The sequence below is a fragment of the Centropristis striata genome, chromosome 18 (genome assembly GCF_030273125.1).
Source record: "Centropristis striata isolate RG_2023a ecotype Rhode Island chromosome 18, C.striata_1.0, whole genome shotgun sequence".
NCBI classification, from domain to species: domain Eukaryota; kingdom Metazoa; phylum Chordata; class Actinopteri; order Perciformes; family Serranidae; genus Centropristis; species Centropristis striata.
The window spans coordinates 11,570,012-11,596,772 of NC_081534.1; the positions used below are offsets into that span (position 1 = coordinate 11,570,012).

The following is a 26,761-nucleotide window of genomic DNA, read 5'->3' on the forward strand; positions in this document are numbered from 1 at the left end:
TCTGGTTTGGAGACTGCCAAGGCTCAGACTGTTAAGAGGCTGGTGATAACAGCTGAGAGGATCATTGGGACTTCAACTCCTTCCATCCAGGATATTGCGCACACAAAGGCTGCCCGACCAGGGCTCACAACAAAAGGATCCCACTCCACCCACCCTCACCCTGCCGCCCTTTGGCAAGAAGTTCCGCAATATCAGGAGCAGAACATCCAGATTTTATAACAGCTTCCTTCCCAAAGCCATCAGACTTTCGAACTCTTAATAGCACCTCCCTCACACATACACACGCTCACACTGGACTTATATCCCCCCAACCCCCTCTGTTTTTTGCACTACACTGCACTGTGAACTTCTGTTTTTTATGTCCTATTTGTTGTCTCTATGTGCTGCTACCAGGTGGCAACCTCCGGGTCAGCAGTGAGGCAAACCAGGTAGTGCCTTAAGCTGCGTTCTACCAAAAATTCCAGCAGGGGGTGCTGATGGCGGCTGCAAAAGCATTTTGGTCCATTAATTTCAATACAAAATGAGAAAACTTCTCACTTGATTTATTACTTCAGAATTTTTTTATTAAAAAAACCTTCTTCAAGACATTTGATGTTAATAGTTTAAATAATGGCCCCATTTAGAAAAAAATAAAGAAGATAAAGAATCATATGATTTTGGCCGTGGCTACCATTGATTGACAGGTCACTAACAAGGCGAGCCGTCATCAGGAGAAAAGCGTAACAATCCATATTGATGGCAATGCGTCAGTAAAGTTAAAAAAAATTTTTAAAAAAAAGTATGTTTACCGGTTTCGTCTCATTACTTTGACCCTTTCACTGTATTTTCACTTAATGACAGTTTATTTGAATATTTTGTTGATTAAAAATGTCTTGTTCTGTGTTTGGTTGGACTAATAGACATTTCATTTCAAAACATTTTTTTTAGGTAAGTAACATACGTTTTGTTTTTGTTTTTTGCTAGTCAAAATGAACATCCTTGTTTATGCAAGAGTTAATGCTAACATGAATTAGCAGTGATTTCGCTCAGTCAGGTTGCAGGTGCAGAGAGGTGTGTAGTCAGTGTCGTCAGATCCCTCCTCCCTTCTCGATGATGTGCAGCTCGTCTGGGTTCAGGATGTGCAGCATGTCATCGAAGATGGGCTGCAGGTCACACAGGTCCAGACGCACTTGCCGGACAACAGTGTCTCTCTTCTCTGGAGGGGAAACAGAGAGGGTAAAGCTGCAGAAAGTGTACAGTTGGTGCCTGGTCTATTTTCTCTGTCAGAGGAAATATTGCTGAGCCTCCAGGCTGAAAAGTTGCTAAATCTAGCGACAAAAATAGTTGACAACACTGCTGCTCACTGCCCTAAGGAGCTACGCTGTTACGTTGACGTTACGTTATGTTACATGCGCTACTCACCATATAGACCATGTATAAGCCTATTTTATACAGTCTATGGTATAAGCTTGACATGACCTTTTACGTTTAAGTCCTAAGAGGGTCCGACAGTGTGGCAGTCCATAACAGATTGATCAAATCTATTTATACTTGCTGTAGTAAAACATGCTGCCATAGTAAAGTTTGTTGCTCAAAGATTAAATTTGAGGAATTGCAGAAAATGGGTTTCCTTTAGCAACAATTCCCAGAGCGACCACATGAGGTCAGGCAGCATCCACACATCCATGTTCGAACTGAGTGCACTTGTTATGACCAGGGGTCCTATGGTCCTATGTTTTGTTCATTGCAGTGCCTGGTGCAGGTGTTCCTCCTTGCCAAAGGAGGTGCTGCTTCTTTTCTTTGCCTCTCCTTACTGTTTCCCAGGTGGTGGTTGGAGGCGGCTGATTGAACAGCTTTAAAAGGACTGCTGCTGAGGACGCCTCTCCCTCTTGGCCATTTGTCTGACTCCCAGCCAGATGACTTTGTGGGAAATGTTTGTTGACTGTTGTTGTCAGTAGTGGTTAATCTTTGTTCTCTGTTTTATTAGTTATTAACAAAGATTATTTGAGTTAATTGTTGCAGTCCTGGTAGGTAGGGGTGGGTAGCCTTTTTGTTTAATCACTGTTTTCTCCTGTTTTTGGTATAGGGAGGTCAGGTAAGCAACCTGTATTTTATTTTACACATCTTTATTTTTCAGGTCAGTAAGATTTCAAATGAGGAATGTTTTGTTTGTTGTTTTGGCTGTTGCTCACCCTGAAGCAAATATTTATTGTTGTGAACAATAAATCCTTTGGACTGCTTATTGGTTTACGCTCGTCTCTAGGAGTTGGGGAGGGGGCAGAGATCATTTATGCTGCGCACAGGTTACCCTAGGCCAGGGCATAACACACTGTTGTCACATCATTATCAGTGTGAGACACATTAGTGACTGTCTAAATGCTTTGCTAGGTGTGTGAAGAAACTGTGAAACTGCTGATATTTAGTATCTATGAAGTCTGAGTCTCGCTCAGAGAACAATCATCTGCCTTGGCAAGCAGAAATGATTTGTCAGGTCAAATCTGTGAAGTGAATCTCCAGTGGAGACTGGGGATGCTTTGTTAAAGTTACTTTGGGACTTCCGGTGGTGACGATGTAGGAGAAGGTCGCTCGATAGAGGTCTCCCGATTGAACTGTTAATATATCCCTTTAAACACCACAATTTGCTCGGGAAAGTAACGAATTACAGTTTAAAGTTCAACGCAGTCGTGAAATGACCAAAACTAAGGCGAGTACTTCTAACTGTCCAGTGACTCGTGGCATCTCCGCGGCGGCTACTGTAGCTAGCAAACTTGCTAAAATGGCGACCGCGAGCCTGGAAGCCAGCGACCCACCTGGTCTCGTCACAGACACGCCGGGCATTTTATCAACGGACCAGCTGGTTTCTGAACTGGAGAAACAACGAGCCTCGCTGCTGAAGGACATGTCAACCTTAATCCAGGAGTCTGTTAAACCATTACAGTCCTCGGTGGACGCACTTCGTGAGACGGTGAATCACTTTAATGGCCGCCTCGTTGTTGCTGAGACCCTGGCCGGGGACAACTTTGAGCGCATAACAAGCATGGAAAAAACAGTGAAGATGCTGGAAGCCCAGAACAAGTCTCTTCAAGACCGCCTCGACGATCTGGAAAACAGGTCCTGTAGAGTCAACCTCCGGATAATTAACATCCCTGAGGGCAGTGAAAAGGGACGGGACCCGACCGAGTTCATATCTGATCTGCTGATGGAAAACCTTGGCCCCGACGTCTTCACCAGACCGCCGGAGCTCGAGAGAGCACATCGCTCCATAGCCCCTAAACCTGGACCGGGAGGAAGACCCAGGCCCTTTGTGATATGCTTTCATCGTTTTCAGGAGAGGGAGAAAGTGCTTCGTTGGGCCAGGCAACATGAGCTTAAGCACCGCGAAACAACGCTCCGGGTGTACCCTGACATCAGTGCCATTACTGCAAAGAAACGAGCCGCTTTCAACAAAATCAAACAAGCTCTCTACCAGAAAGGAGTTAAGTTCAGGCTTCTTTTCCCTGCTTGTCTGCAAGTTTCATATGAGGAGGAAACGTTCACTTTTGAAACTCCGGAGGACGCACACGCATTCTACAATGAGCGAGTGATGGACAAAGAGTGAGACGCAGTAAGTGTTCCCCGCCTGTCACCCACACTTGGGATTTTCTTCCCCGCTTGTTTAAATCATGCCGTCGGCTCCTGCCACTGTTTGCTGCCCTGTGGACTGACTGTTTTGCGGACATCTTCAACGAGAGACATGGTAACCATGGAAACGGGTAGACACATGAACTGTTTACTCTGATCGTGCTCCAGGAGCCATGGGCATTGACTTGTACTTTGCACCGTTACGCTGGGGACTCTTTGTTTTTTCTTTTTTCTCCCCTTTTTTTTTTTTTTTCTTACCAGCTGTGTAGTGTGGGAAATATTAACATGGTGGTGGTGACGGCATTACCATCTTTTTGTCTTTATTTTGATGACAAACATTTTGAGTTAATCCCAGTGAGTCCTTGGTTTGACTGATATGCCTCAGATGCACTCATGTTTAGCACACGTGAAACATTGCTTTATTAGACATTTTATTTTATTATTTATATATTTTCCTCTAACCGCGCTACCTCTTTTTTTTTTTTTTTTCTCTCTCTCTGTCTTGCGGCAGAGCTTATTAAGTAGGATGTTTTTTTATTGAGGAAAATATTGAGGCAAACTCACTAATGGCCTGTTTACCTTAGATAAAGGTCATGACTAATGTTGACTTTCTATAATCTCAAGTTGTTCTTTAAAACGTGGTGTATGTTTTTACATATTGTTCATTTGGATGACCTCTTGAATGAGTGAAGGTTATGGAAGCAGAAAGCGTTATCCTGTTGGGATCGAAGATGTGGCTGTGTTTGGTTTGTATAAGGGGAAGGGTGGAGGGAGGGACGTGGGAGGGAGGTATTTTTGTACATGTGTTTTTGTTCTGTGTTTTTGTTTTGTTTTCCCCCCTTTTTCTTTGGCTCAGGAGTTGCATCGGCCCGTGGAGAGCTCCTTGTTTCTTTATGATATGACGACTCAGGGTAAGAATCTTCGCTTTATCTCTTGGAACCTGAAGGGCGCCAATCAGCTCATTAAACGTAACAAGGTAATGATTCATTTAAAGCAACTCAGGGGTGATATTTTCTTTTTACAGGAAACTCACCTCTGCTCCTCAGAGGTTAACCGTATTAAGCGACCCTGGATAGGGCATTTATTTCATTCTAAATTCCCAGTAAGGGCAAGGGGCGCAGCTATCCTCATACATAAAAACGTTCCGTTTGAGTTGTCAAACTCCATTGAAGACCCTAATGGTCGATTTGTAATTATTTCTGGTAGTCTATGTGGTATGCCTGTGGTAATGGCCTGTGTTTATGCACCTACATAGGATGATGATAAATTTATTACAAGCTTTTTTTCCTCCCTCCCTAAAGTTGATGACCATTACTTAATAATTGGTGGCGACTTCAATTTGGTTCAAAACCCCTCCCTAGACAGATCCTCCTCTAATCCTCAAGTGTTGTCCAAGTCAGCTAAAGTCCTCGACACATATAGGACCAGTTTAGGTTTATTTGACCCGTGGAGAGCTAAATCCCATTCAGACAAAGCTTTTTCCTTTTTTTCACATGTCCATCATTCATATTCGCGGATAGATTTTTTTCTCTTGGATAATTATTTTTTATCAGAGGTCCACTCGTGTGAGTACCATAGCATTGTTATCTCAGACCACGCCCCTGTATCTGTGGATATCAACTTTCCTAGACGGGTCCCCCCCTCCAGACAGTGGAGACTTAACTCTTCTTTGCTAGCTCAAACTTCATTTAAAGACTTCCTTCATACGCAGATCTCCTTGTTCTTTGATACTAATGATTCTCCAGAGATCTCTAGATGCACTCTGTGGGAAACCTTTAAGGCGTTTATGCGTGGGCAAATTATTTCATATGTTTCATCCCTAAAGAAGGCAGAAAGGGTGGAGTCAGAGACACTCATCAAGGAGATATTTAAAATTGACAATTTGTATGCTACAGCTCCAACCCCTGCTCTTTATAAAGAACGCCTTCAGCTTCAGTCTAACTTTGATTTATTATCCACTAGTAAAACACAGAAACAGTTATTCCTTGCTAAACAACGTTTCTTTGAGACTGGAGACAAAGCAGGAAGATTATTAGCGCATCAGGCACGTGCAGCCGCACTATCCAGACTGATCCCCAAGATCAAATGCGCGTCAGGCGAAGTTACCTCAGATCCTTTCAAGATTAATAACATATTTTGCTTTCTATTCTAACCTTTACTCTTCACAATGCCCTTCAGATGTTTGGGATGGGGACAACCCTCTGGATGGGATTGTTTTTCCTAAAATAAATGAGGATTTGTGTAGGGAGTTGGGAAATCCAATTTCTGCCGGGGAAGTACAGGAGGCGATTATGTCACTTCAGAATGGTAAAACCCCAGGCCCTGATGGGTTCACTGTTGAGTTTTTTAAACTATTCTCTACTACCATTGCCCCAGCCCTCCAGAGAATGTATAATGAATCCTTTGCTGAGGGTCGCCTACCTTCCACCCTGTCGGAGGCCTCTATTTCTCTGCTGCTTAAGTGTGATAAAGATCCTCTTCTGTGCGGTAGCTACAGGCCCATTTCTCTTTTAAATGTTGACCTAAAGATCCTGTCAAAAATCCTAGCCCAACGCCTACAGCGAGTTCTATCAAATATAATTTCTACTGACCAAACAGGTTTCATGCTTGGAAGGCACTCATTTCGTAACACAAGGAGGCTCTTAAATATCATTAGTGCTCCCAGTTCGACTATCCCAGAAGTAATTATTTCACTGGATGCAGAAAAGGCCTTCGACAGGGTGGAGTGGAGCTTCCTTTTTTTTGTTGTGCAGAAATTTGGCTTCCCCCCAGAATTTATATCTTGGATCAAATTGCTTTATGCCAACCCAATTGCCACCGTTCACACAAATGGACTCCAGTCCGACCCGTTTCCCCTCTATCGTGGAACCAGACAGGGCTGCCCTCTCTCCCCCCTCCTATTTGCCATAGCTATTGAGCCCCTAGCCATCTGGCTGCGTCAGGAGGGTGGGTTTGAGGGCATCACCAGAGCCGGTTCAGTCCATAAATTATCATTGTATGCCGATGACCTCCTTTTGTACAAGTCTAATCCAGCTGCCTCTCTCCCTGTGGTGCTAAATATTTTAGACAAATTTGGGTCCTATTCAGGTTATAAGCTTAACCTCCACAAGAGCGAGCTTCTCCCCATCAACTATCTGGCCAGAAATATACCCCCCAATTTTTTCCCTTTCAAATATACTACTGATGGATTTAAATACTTGGGGGTGTATGTTACTAATACAATCAATCAACTTTTCTCCAAAAATTTTGCTCCTCTCCTTGAGAGGTGTAAACAAGACTTTGAAAGATGGTCTGGTCTCCCTCTATCCTTAGTAGGTCGTGCTAGTTTAGTTAAAATGGTTGTTTTACCCAAATTTTTATATTTATTTTCACATATCCCTGTCTTTATTAAAAAGTATTTTTTTAGATCGCTCGATCAATTAATTAGCTCATTCCTCTGGGGCAATAAAAATCCACGCATTAGAAGATCAATCCTGCAGCTCTCAAAGGCTCTAGGTGGCTTAGCGTTGCCCAATTTCTTACACTATTACTGGTCCTGTAATGTTAATAAACTCTTATACTGGATTACCAACACAGCACTTGAAGAGCGCCCTGCTTGGGTAGATATGGAACTAGCATCCTCTAAACTTTCCCTTCATTCCCTGGTTTGCTCCCAACTCCCTTTGACTGCCTCCAATTTTACCTCAAACCCAGTAGTAACTAACTCCTTTAGAATCTGGATTCAATTTAGGAAAAGCCTAGGCCTCCATAGAGCCTCAGACCTCTCCCCCATTGTAAACAATCACCTATTTCAGCCCTCCTGCACCGATTTGGCTTTTAGAACCTGGTCCGACAAAGGCATTTTATTCAGAATCAGAACCCCAAATTCCCTAGCCGTCCCCCTGAAACTTTGGTTGACTCACTACTGGCTCTTGATCCTCAACAAAAGCGGCTAATTTCTAACATTTACAGCCTCATTAACTCTGCTATTGACACACCGGCTTCCGGTCCCAAAGAGTCCTGGGAGCAAGAGCTTGGGACCACACTGCCCGATGATTATTGGCAGCAAGTTTTACGGTTGGTTCACTCCTCTTCAATCTGTGCGAGGCACGGCCTCCTACAGTGTAAAATTGTACACAAAGTTCACTACACCAATTTGAGGCTATCTCGGATTTATCCCAATGTAACTGATTCATGTAATAGATGCAAACAATCTCCAGCTGACCATTCCCATATGTTTTGGTTCTGTCCCAAGCTTGCCACATTTTGGTCTGAAATTTTTCATACTCTTAGCACAGCATATAACACTAATATATCTCCTGACCCTCTCTTGGCCCTGTTTCGTTCCCCCCTGCAGCCTCTTACCTCTAAAACTTTGCGCACTGTTCTTGCCTTTGCCACCCTGTTGGCTAGGCGACTCATACTTCTTAATTGGAAAAACCCTCAACCTCCATCTCACAGTAGATGGGTGACAGAAGTGCTACTGTCCATTAAACTTGAAAAGCTTAGATTTTCTCTCAATGGTTCCTTAGGTCATTTTGAAAAGACTTGGAAACCTCTCTTAAATTATATTGAATCTTTGACAACTCTGCCTGATTGTGACGACTGAGCCCCCCTTATTTATTTGTTTATTTATTTACATTTTATTCTTTTTTTTTTTTTATATTTGTATTTCATTTGCTTGTATACTTTATCATTTTCCTTATTCATGTATTTGTTGTATGTGCTCTGTACTGTTTTCATGTTATTGGATTCATAGAACTGTTCACCTTTGAGTGGGTTGGGATTGTGGGTGGGATAAAAAATGGGGGAAAAGGACAGAATGGAAGTATTCTCTATGTCTTCTCTCTGTTATTACCTGTGGAATTGCTTCCAATAAAGAAAGTAATTTAAAAAAGTTACTTTGGGGATGATAAAACTTTTATGTGAGGTTGACTGCTACATCATTAGTATGCATTAACGGACTAGCAGAGCAATGTCTATTTCTATTTGTATAACGCAGACTCGTAAGTCCCTGAGCTTTATTGGACCAGAAAACACCTTGTGTATCTCTGCTGTTAAGGATGCAGCGACAGGTGGTAGAGCAACTGCAGTGGCCAAAGCTGCAGAATGGGTTAAGACTGCAGCCAACTGCTGAATCTAAGAGGCTACTGCTGCTAGCATCAGGTGAGCTGCTGCTAACTATCTTGCTTCGAGGTTGTGGTAGCTGTCATTGTCGCATGATGTTGGAGAACGCTCTAGATCCTCTCCAACCAATTCTCTGGTGAAATTATGTGTGTTGGGTCCACCTCTGGCTAGATTGTACTATAATGTGAAAGGACCCAATTGCAGCACACAGGATATCAGGAACAGTTGGTAATGACTTAATGGAAAGCTCAGCAGGTCAACGCGCGCTGTGTGTGTGTGTGTGTGTGTGTGGAAAAACAAACAAAAGAAACACTTACTCTTTTTGGATTGGGGCCAGTGCTTGATGTTGGTCATTTTCTTGAGAGGATAGAACAGATCTACAGGCACAATTACATGTCAATTATATTTTTACCAAGATGCCAAGGTTTTAAGAAGTGCATTTTTTATATTTAAGAATCTTTATTTATTTTATCTTGAGTGGTGCATACTTTAGAAGAAACATGTTTTGGCCATTTTCAAGTTCATCCTTGTGTTTTGTGTTTCTCCTAGTGTTAATGTTTACATTAACCCTCTGGTGAGTTCTAGTGCCTGTCTCTTTTAGCTCCCATCCCCAAAAAAAGCCTCTGTCTGCTTTGTTTCCTGTTCTTCATCCATCAAATGCACTCTCAGTGTTATCTGCACTGTCATTGCAGCCAGGGAATGACTGTAACATTGCTGTAGCAACACTTTCTACTTACCCTACATATAGTATAGTCGCAACATCACAACCTAACAGACGTCCTGATGGCTTCTTTAAAGGCACAGTTTTTGGATACCAGCTGTGTGCATTATTCTGGGGATTGAGCTTGTTGATATTTTCATAAAAGTTTTTGCTGTAAAAGCCAATATTTGGCTGCTTCACGCACATTCTCATGCCACTATTCCATATACTCTAAAATCTAAATCATTGCATATTTCAATGAGTATCAGTATTAGATGTAGGGGATTTTGGTAAAGGAGAATAAGGCTTCTTGTGTGTTTTACTTAAAACCATTCAAATTTCTGACTGATCAGAACTTTTGCAATTAGAAATCATTAGACCTTTATATATTATTTTTTATTTATTTATCTACGGACACATTCACTATAAGGTTCACTCTATCAAGACACTATCATTCCATGAAGATATTATTTTACAGAAACATAAGCAAGGTTAAGGAATCACTGAACAGACGGTTAACAACCTTGCAACTTTGCAATGCATCTTAGGGATGGCTCTGCTTTAAAAACAGCAATGTAAATAAAGACAATAAATTAATTAATTTGTTCATTTATTAAGCCCATAAACACCTGTGGCATACCATAAGCCTATGGAAAATACAATGCTGACACACACACACAGACCCACAGAGCATTCAGCAGGGACTGATTCAGATGGATAGGCATGTTTTCTATCACCATTGTTTTGTAGAGACGAAGAGGGGTGTAAATTGCACAGGCTGGAGCTGTATTGATCTTGTCATCTAGCTCTCTAAAGAGAAAGTAAGTATATTTCCCAAGAAAGTCAACATACCTTTGAATCGAATAGGGTCCCAAACACTAAAATGAAGAAACCCTGGGAAAAGAAAGATGACATGCACATTTATTTATGATTGTAAGGGAAGAACCCAAATTGTTATACTGTCAAATTGTAATACTGCCACTTGAACATGAAATTATAACCTTGTATTTCAATGGATATATTACCTGTAGTGAACTGAAGAATGCAAAGGCAATGTGGATTCCTTGATTTGGCGAAATCACAGTTCCCACTCCCAAAGACCAGGTCAGTCCAAATAAAGGATGACTTAAAAAAAGTACGACACACCTAAAAATTACCACAGGTCTATGCTTTTTATGTGTTTGGGCAGTGTCTCCGACAACTCTTCTCAACATTTTGAACAAAACCACAATTATGATTGAAATGTTGATGAAAACTATAGTCAAGGCAGGTATCACCATTCCCAGTAGGGCCTTTGTCTGAAACCAGTTGAGCCAACAAAAAAAGTCAACGTATTGCTTTCTCGGGGATGTGACAGCAACAGTAGTAATGGCAATAATCAGAGGGCCACCATAGCCTAATGTGAAGCCAATCACCAACATGGTTGACTTGGACATGTGGGAGAAGACCATGACTGTCCGGTAAAAGAGGAGAAGGCCTGACACAAGCATCCAAAAGAACAGAGCAAGGTAGAAAAAGTGCATAAAAAATGTTGCTGTGCTGCATGCTCCCTTTGGAACGTCAAAGTTCTCCCCTGGGTTTTCAAGGGGATTCTTAGCGATACTGGCAGAAATGATGAAACAGATGTCAGCAATCAACAGAGAAAGGGCAGTGTTAATGATGGAAACGTGACGCATGAAGGCAGTGCTATTTCTGGTGATGGCTTTCCAAACGTATCCTTCAATAATGAGACAGATGACTAAGCTTGCCAGAGATATCCCAACTCCAACATAAGTGAATACATCCAAGACTTTTCTCACTTCTAAAGGGATGTTTGTTGCCATCAAAATTGAGAAAGAGGTGAGATGGTTACAGTTGCACTTTACCGTGTCATTTATGTCGGAAACAAACGTACAACCCTCATGATCCCAACCACCCAGATTATCAAACAGTGTGAAGTTCCAGAAGACACACTGTGGGTCTAGTGACAGGGACATGTTCAGCTTGTCATAGCTCAGAGTAACATTCTGAATTGTTGCATTTATTTTGACAAGCACCACTGCAGCGTTAATGGCATTATCGGTGACAGTATCATTAATGGTGCCATTTAAGAGGCTGTTGTCAAAGCTGGAGTTCCGTGCTGGCAAGACATTATTAAGGGTGGAGAAGATCATGGTGGTGATAAAGACATTGCTGAGGTTGGTGTCTGGAATGTCTAGGACAATGCTGTTGTTCAGATCTGCCCTAAAGGAGTTGTCAAACGGCGTTCTGTTGAGATGGATCCCTTTAGTCTCAAACACAATCTCCCCATCCAACCCATCAGAGAGGGTCTCCAGTGAAGCCAGTAATTCTGAGCTTGCACTGTGGGATCCATTTGAATTCAGAACTTCCCAAGACTCTCTTGAATCATCACCAACAATGGCATCAACTGTTTCAAGTACAGCCTGCAGATGAAGAGACATTTCATTGTGAGAGTGCAACCTCATAAACATGTCAAAAAGAACATTTATTGATAAAACACACAAAACCCAACTAGCAGCTAGAGAGGGGAATGTTGGACCTACTTGTATGACAGCTTCACTGACTCCACCAGAGGAAACATTTGCAATGTTGTTTAGGATGTCAACAATAGCTGATATGGTTGCAGATGAATTCGCAATTTTTGATTTTTCTTGTTTGACAGTCTCACTTAAATTTGCCACAAAGGCTGGCACTTCCACGTCAGCCAAATCCTATAAAATGTTGAAAACACAAAAATATGGCATTTTATTAGTCAGATATTACAAACTATTCATAATGACTGCAATGACATGTCTATCTGGCCACTCCTGGAAGAGAAGGGTAAAAGAATGTGCTGATTAAACAGGACAGCTGTAGACAACTATAATTCATGAAGACAATGAAGACATATTTTCTCTCATGTGTGGCAAATTGTCCGATAAGCAACCCCTTTTTTTCTCTCACTCTTGCTCAATCTCTTCTTCTTGCCAATGTAAAGGAATACTTTACACTGGCATCTTCTGATGAAAGTACATTTTTGCAGCTTTGTTTATTTGATCTAAAGCAGTTGAAACGTCCCTAATTCACATTTTCTTTAATGCAACATTTGTAAATTTCGCTTCAAAATTTGTTTTGACTTTAATGGAAGCACGGCTACTGTCCATGACTTCAAAAAACAAAGAAATCTGGATTTGTTAAACCAGAGTACACTTTTCCACTTTGCATTAGTTCATTTCAGAGCTTGGGCCCAGAGAAGTTGATGGCATTTCTGGGTGTGGAAACTTTGTTGACCAACAACAGTTTTCAGAAGTCTCCTCCAAGAATCGGCAAATTAACGTGGTGGAGGGGTTTGGTAAGGGGTCAGTAAGGGTCGGGTGCATAGTGAGTCGGGGGGCAGGAAAGGGCGGGGACATGGTCGTGCTGACCCCCAGCTCCAGCGGATAGCTCTGGGGACGTGGAACGTTACCTCGCTGGCAGGGAAGGAGCCTGAGCTTGTGCGGGAGGTGGAGCGTTACCGACTAGAAATAGTTGGGCTCACCTCCATGCATAGCGTGGGCTCTGGAACCAAACTCCTGTAGAAAGGCTGGACTCTCTCCTTTTCCGGAGTTGCCCAGGGTGAGAGGCGCCGGGTGGGTGTGGGGATACTCACAAGCCCCCGGCCGAGCGCCGCTGTGTTGGAGTTGTCCACCGAGGAACGAGAGAGTCACCTCCTTGCAGCTGCAAGTCGCGAGGAGAAGGTCTTTGTGCCTATGCACCGAACAGCAGTTCGGAGTACCCGGCCTTCTTGGGGACGTATAGTGAGGGTGAACTTGGAACGTCTAGCAGAGGCCCTGCAGGATCTTTAACTCACACCTCCGGAAGAATTTCTCAAGCATCTTGGGTGAGGCTTGGGACATGGAGTCCAAATGGGCCATGTCCAAAGCCTCAATTGTTGATGCGGCTGGTAGGAGCTGTGCCCTGAAGGCTGTCAGTGCCTGTCTTGGCGGCAACCCAAGAATCCAAGGGACGCCTTGAAGCTGAAAAAGGAGGCCTTTCGGTCTTGGCTGGCGGAGGGGTCTCCGGAAGCTGCGGGTAGTTACTGTTCAGCCAGAAGGGCTGGAGCTGCGGCGGTCACTGAAGCAAAAACTCAGGTATGGGAGGAATTTGGGGAGGCTATGGAGGAGGACTTTCGGTCGGCCTCAAAGAGGTTCTGGAAAACCGTCGGGTTACTCAGGAAGGGAATGCAGGGCTCATGCTGTGTTCAGCAGGGGAGGAGACCTGCCGACCCGTCCTGGGGATCTCCTCAAATGGTTGAAAGAACACTTTGAGGAACTCCCTAATCCAGCCAAAACGTCCTCCACAGAGGAGGCAGAGTCTGAAGACTCATTAGTATCCCTGGCAGAAGTCGCAGAGGTAGTTAAAAAGCTGCCTGGCGGCAAGGCGCCATGGTTGGATGAGATTCGCCCTGAGATGCTGAAGGCTCTGGACACTGTTGGGCTGTCATGGTTGGCACGCCTCTTCAGTGTCGCGTCAAGGTCTGAGACAGTGCCAGTGGAGTGGAAGACCGGTGGCGGTTCCCATTTTCAAAAAGGGGGACCAGAGAGTCTCTTCCAATTACCGTGGAATCACACTTCTCAGCCTCGGGAAAGTCTACTCCAGGGTGCTGGAAAGGAGGCTCCAGCCGGTTGTCGAACCTCAGATTCAGGAGGAACAATGTGGCTAGCCGTGGAACAACGGACCAGCTCTTTACCCTTGCAAGACTTCTGGAGGGGTCATGGGAGTTTGCTCATCCAGTCTTCATGTGTTTTGTAGATTAGCTTATGACCGTGTCCCTAGGGGAGTCTGGGGGGGGGGGGGGGTACTGTGGGAATATGGGGTACCGGGCTCGTTGCTATGAGCTATCCAGTCACTATATAACCAAAGTGAGAGCTGTGTCCGCATACTCGGCACAACGTCAAACATGTTCCCAGTGGGTGTCGCAGCCGGGGGGAGGAAGGGATCTGGTTTGGTGGCCTTAGAATTGCATCTCTGCTTTTTGCAGATGATATGGTTCTTTTGGCTTTATCAGACCGGGCAGGTTCATAGGTACCGACCGAATTCCGTCGGTACTACCGAGTACCGATTCAAGTAAAATCAAACGGTACCATGTTTCGGTACCTAAACGGCGTTACCTTTAAACTGATCATTGATTTCAACCTGTTTTCATTTGACGTCTTTGATTAACAAGCGTGCTGACGATCGCACTATTTTTTTATTTACCTCCTCGTCTGGTCCTGTCTGCTCACCGGGGCCACTAGCCACTAGCTGCTGCCCTCTTCCAACCCGGCGCAGAGACGAACAGCCGGCTCTCGGCCTGCTCGCCGCCAGCTGCTATCTCTCCAATGTCTCTACCCGGGCTTGGCCTTAGTCTGCCTCTAGATTGGACCTTCCTTACTCCGTTTGCTTTCTCCATTCTTCTGTAGATCAGTCATTAACAGCTAGCAGCTAGCTGCTGCATCTCTGGTCCTCCGCTAAAACTCCGATCTTCAACTCAGGAATATTACCTGCCACTTTATTCCAAACTGCCTCGCTGAAATTAAATCCCTCAGACTCCTGCGTCATCCTCGATATGTTCACAGAGCAGCCTGACTCAACTTTGTTTATTCCAACCATGCTATGGCCACAATACTGTCTGACCGGTGCTGCGCCGCACAGCTACGACGTCATCACAACAAATCACATGTGCACTTGCAACCTTTTTTTTTTTTTTTTCTCCGTGCACTTGCCACCTGAGAGCTCCTCTGCATTCTTTGATAACACTCCGACCTTCATGTTACAAAATGCACGTTCACTCAACAATAAAGCACTGCTCATCCTGGATTTTATATTGTTTTGATATATTTTTTAAAGTTTATATTTTCAAACGCAAAAGTACCAAAAATTGGTACCGTTGAGTACCGATACCGATTCCCAGGTACCGGGTATCGGTACCGTATCGGTTCAAATGTGAACGGTACCCATCCCTACTGGTGTGCCATTGTCTGTTTCGTCCTACTATGACAGAGCAGAGTGAAGAACTGGTTGTAAACAAATCTGTCAGGCCTGATTTAATTCCCCCTTAGTGTTTTCACAGGCAAAAGAGGCAAAATGACAGCAAAGTGAATGAAAGAGACAGATTGCCGCTATTTGGGGCCATCCACGTACCTCCCACTACAGATCTTCAGTTCAAAAATTGTGTCACCTACCTCTGAATCAATAAATAATTCCTTGATTTCTATTATGGTGCAGGTGTCTTTCTTCAATTTCCACTCTCCTGTTTCCTGACAGACTGCAGTCTTGCTCCCCTCTTGACCACTAACACATTCTATGACTGATATGTCGCCGACTTTTCCAGTCCCATACGGATCTTTATTACATTTACCACCTATGATTGAGTTAAATAATGAATTAGTGTGGAGAAACAATCTGGTAGTCCATAATACATAGTATCACCTGTCAAAAAAACAAAAAAAATATTATATAATGAATAAATAAATGAATGAATGAATGATAAAGTGGTGTTCAAAATATCGGATATAAGTTAACCAATAATCTAAGACACATTTTGTGTGCATAAAGCTATCCATTGTGCCTCATTTCCCCTCTTTTGTGAATAAAACAATACCTGGAACAGTTGTAGTTGGAACTGTAGGTGAAGAGGAAGTTGCCCTAGTTGTTGAAAGGGTACTACTATCAGGTGGGCTGGTAGTGGTGGTGGGGATAGCAGTAGCAACTGTGGTAGAGGCTGTGGTGGGGATAATGGTCGTAGTGGTTGTGGCCTTGGTAGTAGCAGCTGTTGTTTGAGCTGGGGTAGAGGCAACATAACATAAGTATAATTAGTTAAATGTTAAATTGCATCTTGAATTATGCAATACTTTAAAAAAAGAGGGAAGACAATAGGGAACCAATAGCAATGCTTTAATTTGTCACATGACAAATTTCTGGATGCCATATTGAAAGCCTTTTTTTGCAGCCTTTTCCAAAGGAAACAGCTTTGCCATTTTGCGCCATAGAAAAGCTCTCAAAACGCCATTTCCTGGCCCTTTTCCATCTGGAAAAAATATATTCCTACTAATAGGTGAGTAAACCTTCATTTTTGATAGTTTTATGCAATTTATATTCTAACGAAATAATATAATAATTAAATATTGGAAACTTTTAAAATGCAACTCTTGCCCTGAGGCAACAACATACCATTATGGAAAATTGCTGTGTTGCCTTGAGGCAACAGTGAATTTTTAGTGATTATAGAATCAGTATGGAAGCATTGTCACACCGTGGTGAGGTCTTGGGTTTTTTATGTTTTGGTCTCGTCACTGCTTTTATTTTGAAAAGTAACTCTCCTCTCGTTTCAGATCACCTGCCCCTCCCTGTGTGTGTCACCTGCCTGAGTGTCTCCCCTAATTACCAATTGTGTTCACCTGGTGCTCCCTCCCTCATGTGTTAAATAGTCTGTGTCTCCCTTGTCCTGTGCCAGTGTGTCGTTTTTCGTCTCGCCAGCATTTCCACAGTTCTTGTCATCGCCACAGTCATCTGCCTTGCTTCGTTTTCAAGTTTGGTTCTCCTCGTAAGAGTGATTTTCTTTTGTAAATTTTCACAGCTTAGCTGCTCCCTTAGTTTGTTAGTTGTTTAGATTGCCTTTTGTTTTTCCTCCTTAAGAGTGATTTTGTGTTATTTAGTTTTTGCCCTTAGATTGTTCCTCCATTTTACGGAGTGATTTTTAGTTTAGTCTTTTTCCCTGTTTAGATTTTCCTCCCTTTTGGAGCGCCTTTTGTTTATTAGTATTTTAGTTTGTCCCTTTTATTCCCCTTTCCCTTGTCTAGTTATTTGTTCTTTACCCCATAGGATAGTTTGCCCTGAGATCAGGATAGTCAGGAGTTTAGTGTTTTTTCCCTCTTTGTAGGGATTATTATTGTTAGGTCCTTTAGACTGTTAATGTTCATAGCCTTTTTATTTCCTCTGTTCGGGGAGTTCCTCTTGCTGACCAAGTATCTAAATAAAGTGCTTTTGACATACTCTGATATATCTCTGCGTCTGAGTCCTGCTTCGAGCCCGGCCTGACAAGCATGAGATATTGGTAGTGTGTGTTTGGGTATAAATCATTTTCAAAAGCCTACCATTCATTTTAATTTTGTTTTGATCTTTACAATTTAACAAAGGCTGTTGATATACATATGTAGGCCATAGTAAAACTAGAAAATTAAATATGAAACCCATTATCCAGATTAAAAATGACACATTTGCATCTGGGTGGACATAAGTAACATGCAGAGTTCCCCAAGGCTGTTACAAGTCAGCCCTCTATCACCTTTTAAAAATGTTTTTATTAATTTATATATACATTTAAAAAATAATATATATATATATATATATATCCATTGTGCCTCATTTCCCCTCTTTTGTGAATAAAACAATACCTGGAACAGTTGTAGTTGGAATTGTAGGTGAAGAGGAAGTTGCCCTAGTTGTTGAAAGGGTACTACTATCAGATGGGCTGGTAGTGGTGGTGGGGATAGCAGTAGCAACTGTGGTAGAGGCTGTGGTGGGGATAGTGGTCATAGTGGTTGTGGCCTTGGTAGTAGCAGCTGTTGTTTGAGCTGGGGTAGAGGCAACATAACATAAGTATAATTAGTTAAATGTTAAATTGCATCTTGAATTATGCAATACTTTAAAAAAAAGAGAGAAGACAATAGGGAACCAAAACCTGACCTGTAAGTCCAACGAAGTTCACTGTTTCCAAAATAGCGAGTGTCACTAGAAGGCCAAAGATGGTCCATCCATTTCTATATATTGCCATTCCTTTTAAAGAAAGGTTGAAATGGAAGGAAGTAAACACAAGAAATGATAGTGATTTCATCCAGTTTTAATTGCTGCATTGTTTCACAGCCTTTTGTTACCCCCTGTTGTTACAGTTACATACATTGAACATACACAAACTGACATATTAGCAACTGTTGTAAATATAAAATTATACAGATTTTTAATACAGAGAAAAACGAATATACAATAGAACATTCAAGTAAATGCAACAAGTCTTGATCATCCCGAGCACATGCATCCCTCCATCCCAGCACCCGTCCCTCTTCTCTCATTCCAAACTTTCCTATTCAACCACCTCCAGCAACCTCAGCTCCTCCAAATATGCTAAGAGTGGTTCTCTTCCTCCCCCTTTCCCCCTTTCCCCCTCCCTACCCTACCTTACCCCATCACCTAAATGTCTTTAACCATGCTGTTTATCCTTACAATAACGAAACCTTTTTCCTTTTTCTCCATAACAACAACCTAGCCAACACATTGCCCCCACAGCACTCAGCCTCTACCGATTGTCCTTTCCCCGTGCCACACTAACTCAGGCAACAGATTCTAGCGGTTAACTACACCGAACTGCTTACTTCTATCGGCCTATCGCATTCAAGGAGCCACTCCCCTCTCGCTCCAAAGAGCTCACAGCAACAGAGTTTGCATTCTCTTTTTCCCACTACCGGGATGTCATCTGCACTGCCTTTCCCGCCCGCAGGGCAGAGCTAGATGATTGTTTATCACTTATCCTTGACCTGGCTCTGCGGTTCGGGGGCAATGGCTTCTACTCTTACCACAGCCTTTTCGCATACCAAGCCGCCGGGCGCCTACAGCAGTTCAACCAAAGTACATACTGGGGCACCCTAACCCCGAGCTGTACTGCAGAGTTTTCACTTGCCGCCCATCACTTAATTGCACCTCATGCGGCACTCCTTCCCACCCGGCCACTGCATGCACCCTCTCTTCCCCAGCGATCTCCCACCGGCTCCATACAGAAGGTCCCTCATTCACTTAGACCCACCCCACTCAGCTCCCCCGCCTTCCATTACCCCCAAACCAGCCAACAACCAGCCACCTACTATCGGCCCTATCCCCAAAGGGGTGGACAGGAGAGGAGACCAGTTTTCTTCTGGTGTGCAAAAATTTAATGACTTAGGTTGCATACAGTCAACCTATATGCATACAATCCAACAAAAATCAACAAGTGTAAGTACCTGAACCCTATCAACCTCGCTCCTTGTTCTTTCTAAAGCCTTAATAAACCACCCAGACCGCAAATTTGTCAGCTTCCTCAACCAAGGCCTCACACATGGCTTTCACCCAGGTTTGCAGGTCATCCCAGATTTCTCCTTCACATGCCGCAATCTACAGTCCGCCACAACCGCACAAACTCCCTTTCGATATCCATCTCCTCGATGCCTTCCTCATTATCACCCCATCTTCATCCCCCCCAAGATATGGTCTCACCACCCTGACTTCTGCATTTCAGGAAGTTGGAGTTCCTCTCTCCCCAGAGAAAACAGAAGGCCCCCACACATCACTCAAATTCCTCTGCATCATACTCGACTCAGTCTCATCCCAAACATCCTTGCCTACAGAAAAAAATTGACCGGACTGCCCTACTCATTTCCAAATTCCTCCTGATCCATCATTGCACTAAACTCCAACTTCTTTCACTGCTCGGCCACCTCAACTAAGCCCTGCATCATCCTCAAAGGTCGGTCCTTCTTGTCCCACCTCCTTTCCATTGTCGCTTCCACTCCATCCCTCATGCACAAGTCACACTAAAAGAAGCATGTAAAACAGAACTAAAACTGTGGCATTAGTTTCTGTCATCTTGGAACGGCATCTCTTTCTTTTACAACGACCACGTCGCAAAAACCAAACCAAAATCTTCAACCACCCCCTTCATCCCTCTCTTCCCTACCCCCTCATCCCCCACGACCCCTAACCCCTCATCCCCACGACCCATGTCCCCGTCCTATCCCCCATTACTCCCCCCATCCCCATGACCCTTCCCCTCTACCCTATGCTCTACATCTTGCATTCCATCCCATCCCTCGACCCTCCTACTCAGTCAGAGAGAGACCATCTCTACTTCGCATAAAACAATTCCAAATTCATACATCTGTTGGTGTGGTTCTTTTTAGTGGACTCACTGTATTGGAGCTTTCAGAAACACATGTTGACCTTTTGGCCCTCTACAATGTCAAGAAATAGTTTTGTATTAGTGTTGCCTTTGTCTGCCCATAAAAGCATCGGTAGCAACAGTTAGCCGAGAGTATGCAATCACAGAAAACACACAGCAAATACAAACCTAGGCAGGCAAACATGGAAATGAGCCAAAGTAAACACACTGACTATAAGGGGGAAACTATTTCACTATGACCTCAATCATTTTACCCACACGTAAATATAAACAAGTTATGGTTCGTTAAAAAGGCTCCATAGTAAAGGATTTCTACATAATCAGAAAAAGGTCACTCTGTAAACAGCCAGCTTAGGTTCAGTAAGATCATTCTTTAAAACACCAGCATTAACAAAAAAAATTGAAGCCCCAGCAAATAAGCATTTTCACAGACATGTGAAACAGCCAGCTCACCTCTCTCTTATGCTGTATTTATCCACTCTCTATACTCAGTTGCAGCACACTTCTCTACAGAAGCCTGTCGAGTGCTGAGGCTGTCACCTGTCACCTGGAACTATGGGTAACATGCTGCTGGAATAACTTCCTGAATTATAGTAAGGGACACTTTGCTGGCAGTGGCTCAACAGGTTTGATTATTACCTCAGTTACCTTGTCTGATTTTATTAACTGTTCTGTTTTTGTACTGGTAGGTATATGTAAAGAAAGATGATAATCAAGAAAATTAACAAGCAAAAAAATATAGAGAGATTATTATGTTGTCAAAGAGGAAGTTTTTCCCCCTAAACAATTAACATACAAAGGCATTCTTAAACAATGGTAGAAGCAAAAAGTTGAACAGTTTAAAGGTAATATGATAGCACAAAGCACCAGGGAGACAGCGACTCAGTGTCCAAAACAGAAGCAGCTATATTTAAATAACAAGAACTCTGCAAGTACCAGGCTTACTCACTCACATAAAATGTACATTAATTAACAATAACTACAATTTGTTTTATTTTCAGCCTTGCTGCCTTCTTCGCCTTTTTATTTTTTTCAGATTTCCCTTAATTCTCAGCAGCTCCAAGGTATTTTGACAAGTTATGAAAGTCTCAGACATCTAAGACAGATGCCTTGCTATGACTTACATTAGCAAAAGAGACATCCAGAAGATGCACGCATATGTTCACATTTTCCCAGTTAAAGGAAGAAGGAGGAGATTGTGTGTGTGTGTGTGTGTGTGTGTGTGTGTGTGTGTTGTGGTCATGGCAGGATCAGCAAAAAGACAAATAAAAAAATTGCCCCAAAGAACATTACAGGGCTTAAAATATTCTGGCAGGATTTCACCTACCAATGGTATGAGAGAAACACAGCTCTCCCTCACTCAAACTTACATTACTAGCCAATTAGAAGTAGAATGGGACAGGTCTTGGAAAAATTTGAACAACTGAATCCAACTACTCATAGGTTAGGTAGATGCCAAAATGATCCAACTCTTTCTTCAGGCTTGTGATGATACATCTAGGGGATATTTCTTTTTTTCCCCGGTCCATAAAACGTTCTCACGGATAAACTATTTCTTTATCGATAAGAAACTCCTTGCAATAGTAACGGCCTGTGAATATCAGTCAATAGTTATTTCTGATCATGCTCCCTTGAATATGAAGTTACGCATTCCCAGTGCAGATTCCAGCTATCGTCCATGGATACTTAACCCGTTACTTCTCTCAGAAGATATTTCTTAAATTTTATTAACACAGAAATTAAATTTTTTCTCGCCCACAATCAGACTCCAGGAATGTCATTCTCCACAGTGTGGGAATTGCTGAAAGCATACTTAAGGGGACGGGTCACCTCTTACTGTCCAATGCGGAAGAAAGCCAACACCAATCGCCTTAAGCAGCTGATAGATGACATTCTTAAACTGGATATGAAGTATAGCCACTCGCCTGCGGATGATATACTCAAACAACGCTGTTATGCTTAAATGCTTAAAACAGTTTGACCTCCTCTCAGAGAATCTAATTTTAAAGTCCAGACATAATTCATACAAGCATGGAGAAAAGGCAGGGAAAATTTTAGCACATCAGTTACATCAGAAGACTGCAAATCAGTATATATTTGAGATAAGTGATGAAAAAGATTTAAAACATACAGAACATTTGGAAATAAAATCTTGCTTTTTTGCTATTATTCCTGCCTCTACACCTCTGGGGAATTGATAGAGGGGGGTTAGAGTGTAAAGTATCGCTTGATGCAGATGATTTGTTGCTATATATTTCACATCCTTAGTTGAGTCTCCCTAAATTATTGGGCACATTGAAAAACAAAATATCAGGTTATAAAATAAATCTTCAAAAAAGTGAATAAATGCTGATTAACGTATCTGCAGAAAACATCTCTCTCAGTTCAATCCCTCTTAAAATAAACACAAAAAAAGTTTACATTTCTGGGAATTTGGTTGAACAAGTCGTTTGAGCGGAGCACTCAGGCACCCAACCCAGAAGCCTCTGGGCAGAGGAAAATACTTGTTTCAATGGTGGATGATTTAACTGATTTTGTTTGATTACATTTCTTGTCTTGGCACACACACACACACACACACACACACATATCAATACCGTCATGGAAAATTTTTTTGAGACCATTGTTTTCTTCGATTTTTTGTTTATTTTAAAGCCTGGTACAACTAAAGGTACATTTGTTTGGACAAATATAATAATAACAACAAAAATAGCTCATAAGAGTTTAATTTAAGAGCTGATGTCTAGCAATTTTCCATGGTTTTCTTGATAATGGTTTTGGGTTATTATTATTTTATTATATAAATCTGTATATATTGTGTATAATTGTGTGTTATACTGAAAGAAGGTCTGTGGTTAACACAAGCTTAAGTTGTGAACAAAAATCAGAAATAAGTGACACACAGAATTATGACAAATGCTTTGAGCTTTAATTTGTTGATTTTAAGAGGTTACATAGTAGTAAACATACTGGTTACACACATGAAATTAGATGGAATCATCCGCTCAAGCCACATGTGCGTTTTACATCTCACCTTCATCCTGTCAGACTTCCTTAGAAAATAAAAAGCTCACACCCTGCAGTTTAAGTCTCTACAGCATGGTGGAGAGCAAGCTCACACATTCTTATCATTGTCTACATCTCACAGTCCACAGCAACACAACCCTCAATCTTCTTCACTCAGTCTGGAATACTTGAAAAAGTCATTAGTTAAGACCCCCTGTGTCAGGCCAACCGGTGAGAGTTCACATCTAGCACCACAGGAGCTCTGATAGTAACTGGATTGGTGAAAACAGAGTCCATCATTTGCTGCTCTCATGGAACCTGCAAAATCCTCTTCGAACATTTATGAGTTTTTGGTGGTGCTTTTTTCAGTTTTATTATTATTCTAAGATTGAACTTAGAAGGAACTGAAAGAGTACATTATTTCTTCCTCATTTAAATCAAGTAACACAAGTAGACAGACTTCAAGTAGAGTATGGAGTATGCATATCTTACATCCCAGCCAGGTCATCTTCTCATGCCAAGCTTGGGGGTAGGGGAGTACATCTGAATGCCCATGAAAACATGAGATACAAAGAAGTCAAAATAATAAACAGGTGCTACAGTAACATAATAATTCAAACTAAATGTAGAAAACATAACAGCAAAATCAAATGTTAGTTAACAGCATTTCAGAATAAAAGAAAGTGAAAATGAAGGACACAGAAAATATATGTCTGCCTCTTCAATGGAAAAGAGTATTAGTGCATCATTATAACATTTTAATATAAACTACATAGAGGATGTAGCAACATACCACTGCGTGAAAAAAATCACTTGTATTCTATTATTTCCACTATACCACTGAAACACTCACCCATACCAACATGAAGCTCCAAAATGTATCAAGAACACTTCATCAAAGCTACATTTGTAGAGGCAAAAAGGGCTAGCTAGCAGAGATCTGAATGTGCGTACTGGTAGAAGTATTTATTGTGTACTGCCCAGTCCAACGGTGACAGAGCTTCCAAAGCAACTTATCTAAACTGTTTTAGATATATGGCTTTGGTTCTAGAGAAGCAGGCAGGGAATGTAAACACTATACCCTTCCTGTTTAGTTAATTGTTAGCTTTGGACCATTTGTCCAAAAAGCAAACAGTTCAGAGGCAAAGCCATATATCATAATATTAGATTAGGCAAATATTACTCCATAATGATTCAATATTACTATTGTAATATTGGATTATTTTGTTTAAATTTAATCCACTATTTTTAATGTATGGCTTTGCTTCCAGAGCAGCAGGTCATTCCCTAATCCAACACTGCCCCCTGCTGGTCTGGCAGAGTGATTGCAAGCTAAAATGCTAAGACACACAGATGATCTGCTCCAGGTTCCCTCCAGCTGGAGGGGGTGGAAAGAACAAAAAAGAGGGGCTGAGAAAAGGGACCAGCTCAGGCACATGAAAAATGGGTCACACCTGGGCCAAAATATCGGTGAATGTGGTTTACAAGATTCTTAAACTGCTTAAAACACCAGTGTCATGTCGAGTTATAGCTTATTTACTATTGTCTGTGTGTGGTTTCATATGTTCATATACTGTTAGCAATAACCACCATGTTAATTTGTTTTTTTTTAAATACTGAAATCATGTGAAAGGCAAGGGAAGCCTGGATGATTGGCACAACCGACAAAAACATCTGCATTACCCTTTAAAAGTGAAGGCATTGGCCAGTTAAGATAAAGAAAGTGCTTTTAATGTTTTTCCATGTAGTCAGCTTCTCTTTTCAAACCAGCCTTTTCTTTCTCAAGTTTAGAGGCTCTCAAGCCTCTTTGTAAAGGTGACAATACGCTCATGATACCACCTTCAACAAGGCTGAACATGCTTCAGAAAAGTGAAAAAAGTGCTCCCTGGTGTGACACTCAGAATGCTTTAATTATATTGAGCGTTGACCCTGTATCATGGTAGAGGATGGAGGTGTTTTTAAGGAGTAATAGTACACACAAGACAATTGAGGAAGATTGGAGGGTAAAGAGGAGTAAAGTACCAGTAAAGATTTGAAAGAGTCATTGGAGGGAGTAGATAACCACCATATCCAAACACCTAGTTCCATGACAATGTGACTTGATGAGTCAGACTCTATCAGATCAAATATCAACCCAATCTTATCTGAGTAATAGCATATCCGACTCATCCCTCCCACTGAGACACTCCTGCTTAATCCTGTTCCAATTCTTATTAGTGTGATTCCTCCATCCTCCACTATAACAGATCAGGGAGGTGGCTGTAGACCGAGTCCAGCAGCGTCTGGCTGGCCTCCTGACTCTTGACTCCTGCAATCTCAAACAGCTGGTCCAGCTTGTCCTCAGCCGCTGGGATCTCCTCAATGACATGCAGCTCCTCTGGGTTCAGGATGTGCAGCATGTCATCGAAGATGGGCTGCAGGTCGCACGGGTCCAGACGCACCTGCCGGAGCACAGTGTCTTTCTTCTCTGGAGGGGAAACAGAGAGGGTAAATAGTAGTTGCAATTATTGTAAAGCAGCAGAAAGGGTAACTAGCATCTTTTAGCTTATTTATGTTAGCTGTTAGCTTGTGACTGGCAGTGGCTGGCACAGCATTCGTGGTTGTGAAGCATAGAATGCCTTATATTAATGTTATGTTGTGTTTTCTTGCTCTGGGCTGGAGGATTCAAGCTACATATCGTCACCCTGTTAAAATAATCGCCTAACTCATTTTTTCAAGTTTTGCGGGAAACACAATAAACTTCACCAAAAGTGTAACACATGACATTTATTGATCATTTCACTCAAAAAAGGATGTAACAAAGGATGGCTATCGGCATTGTAATAACACTGTGTGTAAATTATGTAACTTAAGAGAAATAAATGACTGAGGCAATTTTTTGAACATGCCTTTGTGACTTAAGCAAGATATGTAACACTTTATTTTGAAGGTGTCTACATAAGAGTCACACAAGCCTGTCAGAAACATGACATGACAAGTATCATGAGCATTAATGTTACTTCAAAGTGTCATTAATGTTTATGACACATCGCATGTCATGTCTATGACACGCTCATGTCACCCTTATGTAGACACCTTAGAGTAAAGTGTTACCAATATTAGTGTCAATAATAAAACACTGATTACTAAACTCTAGCTCTTCTTTGCTGGGTTCTTGTCATGCCTATGAATGTGGCAAATTGTCAAAAAGTGATGATCTTAAAGGGGTAAAATCACAAATGATGTGATCAACTGAGGATGTAGGCGATTATACCATAGGTAGATGAGATGATTTAGGCAAAAAAAACAATTTTGACAAAAAATGAGTTAGGCGATTATTTTAACAGGGTGACGATATTTGATTGACCTTTCAAAATAGTGATGTACCAAATGCCCTTCCTTCCATTTCTCCCTTCATTAGAGAAATGTGAAATCACCTCTTGAGT

General features: G+C 42.1%; 2 protein-coding genes across 2 annotated transcripts in view; both read right to left on the reverse strand.

Annotated features, from left to right (window-relative positions):
* Positions 1-547: 547 nt before the first annotated feature.
* LOC131991520 (adhesion G-protein coupled receptor F1-like) lies at positions 548-11,847 on the reverse strand. The gene is made up of 4 exons (XM_059356976.1): positions 10,432-11,847; positions 10,259-10,300; positions 9,024-9,083; positions 548-1,195 (listed from the first exon to the last, which is right to left on the reverse strand). Exons 1-3 carry the CDS (start codon positions 11,845-11,847, stop codon positions 9,057-9,059), a joined length of 1,485 nt encoding a protein of 494 aa, XP_059212959.1. The 3' UTR covers positions 548-1,195; positions 9,024-9,056.
* An 11,390-nt stretch (positions 11,848-23,237) lies between these two features.
* Positions 23,238-26,761, reverse strand: part of tnfrsf21 (tumor necrosis factor receptor superfamily, member 21) — a 55,338-nt gene continuing 51,814 nt past the window's right edge. The window contains exon 6 of the mRNA XM_059357062.1: positions 23,238-25,803. Within this exon, the coding sequence (XP_059213045.1) occupies positions 25,574-25,803 (230 nt within the window). The 3' untranslated portion in view covers positions 23,238-25,573. The remainder of the gene's footprint in view (positions 25,804-26,761) is intronic.